Source organism: Episyrphus balteatus, chromosome 4 (assembly GCF_945859705.1).
Source record: "Episyrphus balteatus chromosome 4, idEpiBalt1.1, whole genome shotgun sequence".
In the NCBI taxonomy this organism is placed as follows: domain Eukaryota; kingdom Metazoa; phylum Arthropoda; class Insecta; order Diptera; family Syrphidae; genus Episyrphus; species Episyrphus balteatus.
In genome coordinates this window covers 7,674,989-7,687,330 of record NC_079137.1, presented here as the reverse complement: position 1 = coordinate 7,687,330, position 12,342 = coordinate 7,674,989, and the positions used below count along the sequence as shown (strand labels likewise).

At 31.8% G+C, this 12,342-nt stretch overlaps 4 protein-coding genes across 4 annotated transcripts in view; 3 read left to right on the top strand and 1 right to left on the bottom strand.

Annotated features, from left to right (window-relative positions):
* The window catches only part of LOC129920211 (T-complex protein 1 subunit eta), a 103,522-nt gene extending 102,864 nt beyond the window's left edge, over positions 1-658 (top strand). Inside the window, exon 6 of the mRNA XM_056001460.1 lies at positions 99-658. Within this exon, the coding sequence (XP_055857435.1) occupies positions 99-307 (209 nt within the window). The 3' untranslated portion in view covers positions 308-658. The remainder of the gene's footprint in view (positions 1-98) is intronic.
* A 2,122-nt stretch (positions 659-2,780) lies between these two features.
* Positions 2,781-4,168, top strand: LOC129919874 (putative nuclease HARBI1). The gene is made up of 4 exons (XM_056000971.1): positions 2,781-3,000; positions 3,069-3,507; positions 3,582-3,729; positions 3,783-4,168. The coding sequence occupies exons 1-4, from the start codon at positions 2,897-2,899 to the stop codon at positions 4,166-4,168; spliced, it is 1,077 nt and encodes a 358-aa protein (XP_055856946.1). The 5' UTR covers positions 2,781-2,896.
* A 23-nt stretch (positions 4,169-4,191) lies between these two features.
* LOC129919875 (uncharacterized) lies at positions 4,192-5,421 on the bottom strand. Its single transcript, XM_056000972.1, has 3 exons — positions 5,232-5,421; positions 4,976-5,159; positions 4,192-4,921 (listed from the first exon to the last, which is right to left on the bottom strand). Coding segments are annotated over exons 1-3 (771 nt in total). The 5' UTR covers positions 5,234-5,421; the 3' UTR covers positions 4,192-4,336.
* A 4,777-nt stretch (positions 5,422-10,198) lies between these two features.
* On the top strand, positions 10,199-11,383 carry LOC129918057 (KRAB-A domain-containing protein 2-like). The gene has a single exon (XM_055998386.1). The coding sequence runs from the start codon at positions 10,199-10,201 to the stop codon at positions 11,381-11,383; it is 1,185 nt and encodes a 394-aa protein (XP_055854361.1).
* The last annotated feature ends 959 nt before the right edge of the window (positions 11,384-12,342 follow it).

The following is a 12,342-nucleotide window of genomic DNA, read 5'->3' as shown; positions in this document are numbered from 1 at the left end:
GTAATTTTGTTTTTAGATGATTTTTTTGATTTTTCTTTTATCAAATATTGAACTCAAATACCCCATACTAATTTTTTTTTATTTTTATATATTTCCAGGCAGTTGCTGGTATGGTGTGGACATTATGAAAGAACACATTGCTGATAATTTCGAGGCATGCGTCTGGGAGCCATCCATTATTAAAATTAACGCTCTAACTGCTGCCTGCGAAGCGGCCTGCATGATACTTTCCGTTGATGAAACAATCAAGAGCCCAAAGTCTGGAGATGGCAAACCGCCAGGCCGAGGAATGGGTAGACCCATGTAAAGAGAAAGATAGAACTCAACAAAAAAAAAATCGTCATCATTTTCTTTAATTTTCTTCTTCATTAAAAACTGCATTGTTTAAATGTTCCAACTTTTAATCGTCATTTGAAGTTTCAGCATTTGATGCTAAGACGAAAGTGCATTTGTTTTTTGGACATCATATAGCAATGCATCGTGTTAATTATTTTAAAATTGTATTAATTAATTAAACATTAATTTCTATCTTTTATAATTAACTTTTTTATTACATTAAAATCACACATATACCAACACACTATTACTTGCTTGCTGGCATTCAGCATTAATTAAACACAAAAAAATAAAAATAAAAAATCTTGAGGAATTACCATCATGGAGGGTTTTCAATGAGAGAAGTTTCTTCTGTAAACGCATTTCTGTATTATTTTTCACTTTTGTTTTTTTTTTTAGCTTTTGTAAAACTAGAACATTTCAAAGTGAAAATAAAAAACAACAACAACAACAAAAAATCATTCGAAAATATATTAATCATTCACAAACTATAAAAGTTCTTTGGTTTTTTTATTTTTTGTTTTTAATTTAAACAAAACTGGAGTAAATATGACAGTTTTGACAGTGGGACCAGTGAAATACACTGAAACAAAAGGTAAGTACGGTTTTGCTCTGACTACGGTCTCGGTGTAGCAAATGGGCACGTTCAAACAGTTAACATAAAGCTATCGGATAGCTTTTTGTTGTTGTGAACAGTGTTAAAAATTAGCAAAGAACCGAACCATTTTCTGTCAATAATCATTTTTAGCAAAAAAACAAAACCGACTTCCATGGATCAAAACTGGGTTTTATGGTTTTTAAAATAGTTCCTATGGCAAAAAATGGACGAAATTGAAATGGGACCACACTGCAGCCACCAGCTATCCAATACAAAAAGAATTATCAAAATTGGTTCACTCAGTGCAAAGTTATGCGGTAACAAACATAAAAAAAAAAAAAAAAAAAAAAAAAAAAAAAAAATACAGACGAATTGAATACCTCCTCCTTTTTGGAAGTCGGTAAAAAATAATCTGAAGGTATCCGAGAATTTTTGGTATACCTCAGGTATTCGAGTGATCAGCTGATAAATATTTGGCTATTTTTTATTTTGATTTCTATTCGCGCCATTATTCAGCTTGAAAATAAAATAAATTTGCAAGAATTAAAGTTAAATCGATTGTGTAAGTACTATGCAACAATAAAAAAACAGGAATTTGCTTAAAAGAAACATTTTCCTCTTTTCAATATTTTCATTTTTTTTATGCTGCTTTGGCAAGCTATCTGGATAGCTTTTCGTTCAAAGAGATATTCCAGATACGGGTATCCCAGATAGCCTATCCGATAGCTGTTTGAACGTGCCGAATAAAACCAATTTTACACGACGTGTCTAATACTCGTTTGAATTTGATAACAGAAACGAAAAAAAATTGAATCCGTACGGATTGAAAACGGTTGTTCTGATTTCCATTCGACTTTTTTGTTTGGAGAATTTTGTTTTCCGGCAGCAAATTGCTACCCGGATTGTAAACGGCAAAAATATATCTTATAACTTCTAAACTACACATTTTAATTTTCAGAAATAGGTATCGTTGGAAGAGTCTTGACTCTCCGTTGGTTATAGGATACATAGCTTTTTAATACCTACTATAATTGTAACTAACTTAACATCAAAAATGAGGAAATTTTCAGCTTTCGATTTATTAAATTTAATAAAATGACTAGTGTTTCAAACAGAACTGCCAGGTATTTATTCCTAATTAAGAAATAGAATGTTTCTAACATAACTAACCATTAAAACAGATTTGTCAAGTGCTTCCTTCCGCCTTAGAAAAACCACTTGATATTTTTTACATGCAATGTAGCCCGATCCGAAATTTTCATCTATTTATTTTTGACTTAAATTCAATGAAAAATTATTTTTAGTGCTTTTTTTTTGTCATAATCAGCCTTATTTTGAGACTCGAACGAATAGCTAATTCGATAGAATGGATCTATTCATTCGAATGAATTTTGTACATTTGGACATTCGAACGAATAATGTTCATTTTCGAATGATATCATAAAATGAGCTTGAATGAACCATAATGAATTTCATTTTCGAAATCAGCTGTTTTTGACATTTATATTTGGTTTAGTGTGGCAAAACTAATTTTTTCAAAGAATTTTATTTTTGTTAAAAAGTGGGTTGGAAAATAAATACTTTATAAGAAAAAAAAAATAATGAAATAAATAATATTGTGTTAAAGTGCTATTAAATTTAATTATTTGAAAACAAAAATAACTTAAATAACTTTAAAAAAATTAAATTTGGAAAGCGGATTGATAAGTTTATTGACATGAAAAAGTAACAAAATAAATTCGAAAGTTTTGAATAGTCAAGTACTAACTTTTATTTTGAAAATTCATGTCAATTTTAGTGTGTTTAAAATTGTTAAAAAAAAGAGAATGCAACTTCAAAGGTTTGATTTACCTACACACACCTGGTCACACTTCTCGGTTTTAAACAAAAAAAAATAATTATCAAAAATCTATTGCCGATATTTTTCTTCTGTTAGAATTTAAAGTTTTTAATTTTCAAAAAATGGCAATTGTTTTATTTATGGGAAGTGGAGAGAGCGGCGAAGAGCTGATATGTAGAAGAAGAATAATGGATGCATCAAATCCATTCGAGATTGAAAGTTCAAAGTAAGTAAAAGCAGATTCCTTCCAAGCACCTAAATCATATGTACATACATATATCTTTTTCTTTGAAGATTTATAAGAAATTTTCGGCTCAATAAAAGTGCCTTTAAGTACGTGTTGGACGAGCTAACCACCGAAGTTCAAAGACGCACATCTTTGTCTATTCCTCCCATCATAATGCTAGCGACAACTTTGCGGTTTGTTGCAGAAGGAGGGTATCAATTTGGGGTAGGCAAAGATCGCAGTATCAAACTATCCCAATCATCTGTTTCAAACTGCATACAAAAGGTGACATCTGCTTTGGAATCAAAACTTTGCCCCAAATGGATAAATTTTAAGGCCGATGAAAGAGAAAAGGAAGTAACAAGAGGACATTTTTACCGAAAGTATGGATTTCCTGGAGTGATCGGTTGCGTTGATGGTACGCACGTTGCTATCAAGCCTCCTCCACCAGAAATAAGGCATTTATTCTATAATAGAAAGGGGTTCTATAGCTTAAATGTTTTAATTGTAAGTTTTTAAACTATTAAACCTCATTGTGCATATGCATATTACTTTTGTTAACATTATATGATTTATTACAGATCTGTGACGAAAAAATGCAAATAAGGTATATAGATGCCTCTCACCCAGGTGCAACACATGACGCTTTAGCCTGGAAAGTATCTTCTGTGCGAAACTATCTTCTGCAACAGTATGCTGGAGGAGCACAAACAAATTCCTGGCTGCTAGGTAAGAAATATTGAATATTTTTGGAAACATAAAATCATATTTAAGTTATTCAGGTGACGCGGGATATCCCCAAGAACCGTGGCTTATGACACCATATCGCACACCAGAGAGCGGAACTTCTAAAAGCAGATACAACATTCAACATTCCAAGGCACGCAATATTAATGAGAGAACTATTGGTTTACTAAAGAATCGATTCAGATGCTGTCTTAAGGCTAGGCAGTTGCATTACTCAGCAGAAAAGGCTGCCCAAATAGTAAACGTTTGCGCAGCCTTGCACAACATCTGTATTCATTTCAAAGTTGCAGATAATGCTGAAAATTTGCATATGATTGAAGATGTCATAGAAAATGGGCTTAATGATGTGGATGTTGAAAATGATGGTATTTACATTCAAGAAGCTAGAAATGCTCGTGACAGAATCGCTGCATTATTTTAATTAAAATGTTAACACTTTATATATACATATTAAATATCACTGTATCAGTCTTATTTATTTCATTTCAGTAGGAACACAAATAAAAGAAAATTAATTAAAATTATACATAAAAAACAAATATTTCAATAGCATTCTTTAGCTTTAATGTTTGTGGAACGATTCAAAATCTTATGCAGCCTCTAGCCTTGCCATGACCTGGTCTAGTTGAACTTCCAAAACTTTTTTTTTCAGATCCAACTTCTGCTTCATTAAACTTTCGACGGCAAGATTATGGCGACGATTTTCTTCATATGATTTTTTTTGAATATCTTCGGTCTTCTGTAAACACCTAGTCATTCGGTGAAGTTCGTCTTTAATATGATCCAACTTGGAACACAATTGATCAAAAAAAACTTCCTGAACTTCATTCTGCTTTTGCAGAATTTGAACTGGAGTGTCTTTTTTTGGTCTATTGCGACAATTTTCAGATAAATTTTCTTGGCTTTCATTTACAGCGTCTGTTTCCAGATTTTCTTCTAAGCATGAATTCATAGATACGTCCTTAGAAGCTGTCGCCGTCTCTTCTACCGGATTTATCCCAAATACCCTGGCACTTATGCCATGAACGGACTGGATAAGGGAGGTAATCCTGACAATTGCTTCCTCGAATTCAGTAAGTGCTTGTAAATTATTGTCATTGAAGCCCGACTGCTTCCGCTTCACTTCATTATCTGCTAGTTTCTTTTTTGTTTTTGACTTGAAATCTGCCCAAACCTTGAACCCAAACGTTTAGTACATATATGAAATTTTCTTAAAAAATTTAAACACCTTTTTCCAGGTTGCGCCATCTTTAGCAGGAGGTCCAAAGCTGTTTAATTTCTCTGCTGCTTCCCTCCAAAAGCGGTCAGTATCCACCCGGTTTGTTGAAAATCCTTTAGCTATCTGGGGATTTTCTTCCATCAATTTAATGAATACTTCCTTCTGCTCTCTATTAGTCCAATTGGATTGTGACCTTTAATTAGTACGCCAAAAAATAAAAGTAAATTTATTTTCTTTATTTTCCAAAAAAAATATCTGAACTTACATGTTTTCTTTTCTTATTCGACACAAAAATGCTAACGTCAGATAAATGACATTTGATTCGAATGATTAGAAAGTCAAGGTTTGCTTGATTTTCAAAAAATAAATGAACTTTCGAATCGTTCGAAACTGAAAATTCGAATCTTTCGAAATCGAATAACTTTCGCATGAAAGCGAATGTCAAAATAAGGCTGAATATGAAAAACTTTCTTATCCAACAAAACAACAGAGCATATTTGTTCCTATAATTAGTGTTCACCGGGTCACCGACTAATATAAAATCTCCTTCACAACATACAGTTTTTAGCTCAATCTTTGAATAATTTTTTCTGTCGGTTTTAATGTAAATATTATTAAAATGAAATTTTAACTACAGCCGAAAATTACATTGGTTGGCAACTACGGCCCACCATCGAGAGAAAGAGAACAACAACGTATTTGTTGTGTTGCTCTTGATTTTCTCACTCACACCATGTATTTACCATAAACAAAAAATACCAAGACTGGAAAATTTCGTACGTCTTTCCCCCCGAAACCCTTTTGTGTACAGTGCTGTCTGTGAATATATGTGAAAGCCACCACGTTGGTAAATGACGTTAACACGCACACATTTATAGATTCACGACATTCACCACACATTTGACACGAACACAACGATAGGTTCACGACATTCACCACACCACGCAGCTTGTAGGCAAACGTCAGTTGACCGCCGAGTTTCCAGTCTTGGTATTTTTTGTTTATGGTATTTACAATCTCCAATATCTGTCTTGAGCTTTCTTCCACGCGGCAAGAGAAATTTGATGAGAGAAATTAAAATGACAGTAACAGTAGTTCTTGTTTTGCTGATAGTGTGGGTGAGCTTAACTGCAAGGAGTTGTATTCGAATTTCGAACATACGAATTTCAAACGAAAACAAAGAAAAATAAAAGACGATACCTACACTTCTAGATGCTCGCCTGGTGATTTTGTCATTTTTAAAATAATTTTTATTCAATTGATAAAAAGGCTGATAAAAAGGAATTGCGTTTTTCTTTGTTCATTCAAAGTAAACAAATAACAAAGAAAAGATATTCGAGAAGTGCGATACATAATGATTTCTCTTTCGCACTTATTGAATTTAAAAAACTATTGATGATCGGTCGAAAAAAAGGAAGATGTCAGACTTGGAAAAAACAAACAAAGAATACCTCTTCGGGCGCATGATCGCCTGGTGAAATTTTAGTTATTTGAAGGAAATTGTTATATTTTTTATTTTTTTTTTGTGATCATGTAAGAATAAAAGAACAGAATAGAATGAAATCCCACATGATTACTAAAAACAACGAATAATCGTCATAGGCAAAATAGCCGAATTAAAAAAAAACCAAACTAACCGACCAATATGCCTTTAGAAACTAAAATATCACCAGGCGAGCATGCACCAACAGTAGGTAGACTTTTTTTGTTTCCTTCAAGTTTTTCATTCGATCGTCAAAAATTTCAGTGCAAAAGAGAAGTCATATACTTAGTTGAATTTCGAATTTTTCTCTTCCTGCACTTTCCCCTTAAAAAAGAACTTGGTAAAAATTACTTTAAATACGGCAAAATCACCAGGCAATCATGTAAGAAAACAGGTATCGATCGACCTTTATTGTTTTTGTCATTCCTTTTGATTGTCTTACGTTCGAATTTCGAACTCATCTCATTTCAGTTAAGCTACACCCACACTATCAGCGAAAAAAAGTACCGCTGTCAATTTTATTTTACTCTTCCATTTTCTCCAACCAAACGTGTGAAAGAAAGGGATGGGTATTGGGCATGACAAATTGGACATTGTATGAGTGAGAAAATCGAGAACAACACTATGTTAACCCCGCCAAGAATTTAGAATCGCTGCGTTCCTTTCGACATTTTACAACAAAAAAATATCATTTTGTAGCATTTTGCTCAAAAATATTTTCTAAGTATTTTTTTTTAAATTTAAACAGGATTACCATCTGAGCTTATATTTTTATTTAACAATAAAATTCCTTATTCCGCCAAAATAAAACATTGGTAGGTAGTCAGGTTTCATTTAAATAGGGTATTGTCACCTATTGTCTAGTTCTAGTTAGGTACACAATTTTAACTTCTAAAGCTTTTAATAAAACAACTTATTCAAAAAAAAATAAACAATTTATTATAAAATCTGTTTATTTTACAACGAGATTACGAATAAAAAACGAAAGTAGGTTCACATGATAAATATAAAGGAATCGGGCAACTTCATATAGGTCTGTTTAATGAAGAAAAACTAAAACAGTGCAGATTAGAACAGCACAAATGCGTGAAAACTGTCAGAACAATAAAGATCAGAAAAGTACGGCTTCGTTTTTATTAGGGTTGACAGTTGACTATCAGTTTCGAAATTTAAAATTAAAAAAATTTTGTTTGTTATGATTTTTCATTCAAATAAATTATTATTTATTGGAATATTTGTTCACATTTTTAATTTTTCCTTCATATGTATTTAGAATATTCTAAGGAAATTTCCATTATTTTGGATTTATTTAATTTTATTTTTGTCAGAATAAAACAAATCAGCTGCAGATTGACACTTCTCACTCGTCTGCTCTACCTCAAAAGTAGGAGCAGAAAAACTTGAACTAAACTGTTCTGTACAACTTCATGAAACACAAAGTGACAGAATGAAGAACAGTTTGGGGCAAGGTTTTTCTTCATGGAACATATAAACATGTACTTTTCAGATCTTTTCTGTTCTTTTCTGTGCAGATCAGATTCATTAAACAGACCTATTTTTTGCCTGGTTCATTTTTAAAATTCAACCTTAATTTTATTGTTAGTTTTTCATACAACAACACTGCATACATTCTGCTTAGTCTGCATCTATAGTACTTACCTCAGCTGCTATACAGTCTTATATCTGCTGTCTGTTACAATATCCCCCAATATAGGGTGTTTTGGATACGATTAATCGATCGCATACATATTATACATGGGTGCCTATTGTTTAGCCTTTTTTACTTCGATTTCTGTTATTTCGTTTTTGACACAATTTTTTTTGATTAGTTCGCCATCCTTTATTTGGGTTTTCGTTTACTTCGTATTTCGATCACTTCGCCCAACTATAACTTCGCCTTGTGTCTTTTTGATTTTTATTTATTTCGCATTTTCATTACAAGTCCAATTAGTTGTTTCGTCAAGGTTCATTTCGCTTTTAGTTTATTTTGGCATCTGGTTATTCCGTCTTCAGTTTTGTGGATTGTTTTGGGCTTTGAAGACTTTTGGATTAAAGATAAGCAAATCCTTATACTATAAGAGATCTGTTACCTTAAATTGTAACGAATTCGTTGTTTTTTTCTTTTTTGAGCATTTTTAAAATTAAAAGGCACTCAAAATGACGCGAATTATTCGCCACCATTTGTTTCGCCATTTTTTTGTGGATGTTAAATGTTAATAACCTAAGGGCGTTAAAATTCGCGCGAATTTTAACGCCCTTAGGCTATTAACATCCACAAAAAAATGGGCGAAACAAATGGTGGCGAAATAATTAAAGTCCAAGTGAACTAAAGGCGACTTAATTCCAAAACGTAATAGTGAAAAAACGAAGTAATCAATAACAAAATAAACTAAAAACGAGGTCATAAGAAAACGGAGTATAAGTTTGTCGAAATAAGGAAAAACGAAGTAAATAAAAAACTAAACAACAAAAATACGAAACAATAAAATAGCGAATCGACTAAGACGAAACAACCAAAAACCGAAATAAGAAAAGCGAAACAAACCATACCCATTATACATATACATACTTACATGATATAGATATCAATGAAATAGAAAGAGTAATTTCAGGTTTTGATTTCAAATAAATTTATTTTTTATTTTATTTATTTATTTCAATATACGACATGAATCTTATATAAGGTTTTGCAAGCCTTTAAATTAATTTAGTAATGTATTTGAATTTTGAATTTGAAACACAGTTCAATGATTCGTTCTTTTCAATCGTCAATTTTTTCAATCATTTTGGTTTCTATTTTATTTTGGTTACAAATTCAATCGGGGAATATCATTACCTATATTCTATATACCTTAAGAAGAAATAAAAGAAAAACTGGACAAGGTATATATTTTCGTACAAAAATTAAAAAATTTCTGTTTTTTTAGACTTTTGCAAAAAGTTTAAGATTTCCTCCAAATATGTTCATCAAGTTAGGCATTAAAAGAAAGGTCTAAACTCTATTCATTGCTGAGAACCAAAAGTTCCTTCGAAAGCCGATATTTTCAAAGTCTTGAAACAAGTTTGGGTTTACAGATACGAGTTCACAATGAGCAGACTTATCTATTTATGTAAAAATATTATAAATTTATTTTTTTTTCCGATTTTCAATAAAAAATCAAATTTAAATTTAAAAAAAAATGCATTATCTCCAAATCCATCGAGTGAGACATCAAAAGAAAGGTCTCTTTAAGGTCTATTTAAAAGTGAAAACCAAAAGTTTCTGTGAGGTCTGATTGATGAGTTATTTGCAAACAAATATGTATTTTTCTTATTTTCAGAATTTTCAACAAAAAAAATGAATGACCTCTCAGAAACACCCTGTTGATTATTATTTATCTAACTTAATTCCTCGAACGTCGAACCCCTTAACTTAAATACATAAACGCACACAAACAACGAGAAAATAAAAGAAAAAAAAACTAATTGAGGGTGAGTTCCCATTTACAGGCAACTTAACTGTTCTGTCTGCCTGCCTGCATATTGCCCGATCATCAGTGTGTGCAGATCAGCAGATGGTCAAATTTCTTTGTTTGAATTTTCTGTATTCTTCCTTCCACAATATTCGTTCGCAGTCAACCAGACAGAATAATCAAAAAAGGCAAACTAAAAGAATTAACTGTCTGATCCTCTTTTCAAGGATTTTTTTCAGTATCATTTTATAAGGTTTCGGGAGAGGTTCGTTTTGTAAAATCAAAAATTCAAAAAACATGGACGTAACAGAAGAAATATTCAATGGAATGAAGAAAAAATTCAACGCCTCTATGGAGACGATATTGTGTCGTCGGAAAAAAGTCACCAACGTAATGATTACCAAAGAAGAATACTTTCAAATCATTGAAAGACTCAAATTACCTAAAGTTGATCGAAAATATCAAAACTATGACGTCATAAATCTTGATGATGGTAGTTTTCGACTTATTGTTAATAAAAATGACAAACCTAATGCACCCACAAAATATTACGTTCACATGGACGAAACGTTCCAAATCATTTACGAAACTCACATGAAAAATGGTCATTGTGGACGGAATCGAATGGAAAAAGAAATCAATACCGTTTACAGAAATATCACTCGAGAAATGATTAGGAACTTTTTGTTTCTCTGTTACATTTGTGAGCAGAAAAGACCTGCTCCTAAGATTGTCGAAAAAGAAAAACCCGAATCTAGAGGTTTTGAGACAAGATTCCCTAGATGTCAAGTCAATGTTATGGATATGGTGGATAAACATGATGGACCTTATAAGTATATCCTTGTTTATGAGGATTATCAGACGAAATTCGTTCAGTTGCGTCCATTGAAGACCTGTCGAATTGAAGAGATAGTTGGTATACTTTTGAAGATATTTACGACATTCGGAGCACCGGCAATTATTCATAGTGACAATGGTCGGGATTTTGCTAGTAAAATTATCCAAGAACTTGGCAATCAATGGAAAGATGTCAAAATGGTTCATGGACAACCGCAGTTTAGTTCGTTAAATCAAGATGTCCTGGAATTACTTGAAATGTGGATGGAAAAGAATACAATAGGCAAATGGTCGAAATGTCTTCGTTATGTTCAGTTGATGAAGAATAAATGTCATCACAAGGCGTTAAATTGTACTTCCTACGAAGCCATGTTTGGAGTAAAATGTATAATTGGACTAAATGATTGTAATTTGCCGAAGAGTAAACTGGATGAAATTAAGTCGGAAGAGGATTTACATGTTTTTCTAAAAGATGATGAGGTTTTGAGAGTTAAACAGGAAGTTAAAGATGACAATACTGAAGAAGAATCATTTGATTGCTTTGAAGACTATTTGAATTCGTTGAAACAGGAGGCAGAGAGCGAGGGAGATGACGAGAATAGTGTGGTTTTTGTACCGCCAGCGAAGATTATGAGACTTTCGTAGAATTTGTTCGTCTTTTTTGTAAATTCTGTCCAGTTAAATAGTTTTTTAAGTATTTAAGTAAGACTCATTTTTAATAAAGAAAGTATTTTATAATGCCAAATTGTCTTGAGTTTTTTATTTCTAAAGGATCAATTTTGTCAAGTTCCTTAAGGGTTTTATTTCAGGATCCAGGATTTGACTGTTGTTACCCATGAAGTCTTTAATCCGCTTTCAATATTGCAGACATTCGAGAATCCAAAAATGAGGCAAATTTATCATTCGGAATAATGGAATTATGCCCAACATTTTTGGGGACAAAAATCTCGGGAACCATGAGTTAAAAATGAAAAGACTTACAGAACGTAGGTACTTTAAGATTTTTGAAATTTCTTTTTTAATATACTCGTGTGATTTATTAAAGGAAATCTTTTCAGATTCTTTTAAATGGATGATGTTAAAATTTCTTAATTGCCTTATTTGGCGAATTTTTCATTTTAATCATTTTTAAAGATATCTTAAACTTCTTTTAGAAAAGATACTGTGGCGCTGTTATTAAAAAAAAAACCTTATATCTATAACCAGCAGACAGACAAGACTATTCCATTGATATGTTAATTTTTAAATTAGGATAAGTAGTTTAGAAGTTTTGAGGTAGCAAAGTATCAGAAAAAGTGGCAAAATACAATTTCTTATAACTTTGATCATCTGTAACTTATTTAATTTTTATCCGATTTAGATAAACAACATGTCTTCGGATAGAGCACACCAAAGCATACATTTTTTACTAAGATTTATGGCAGTATTAAAAAAACGGATTGTTTTTTTTTTATTTCAAGCCACTTTTGAGATTCAGCTATTAAAAAAAGAATATATTTTGTATTCCATCCTTGTCATCAAAGACTAAACAGCAAGATCTATTCTCCAAGTTGTGACTATTGCAAACAAGGTCCTACTTTTTTAATAAAAAAAAATGCTTTTTG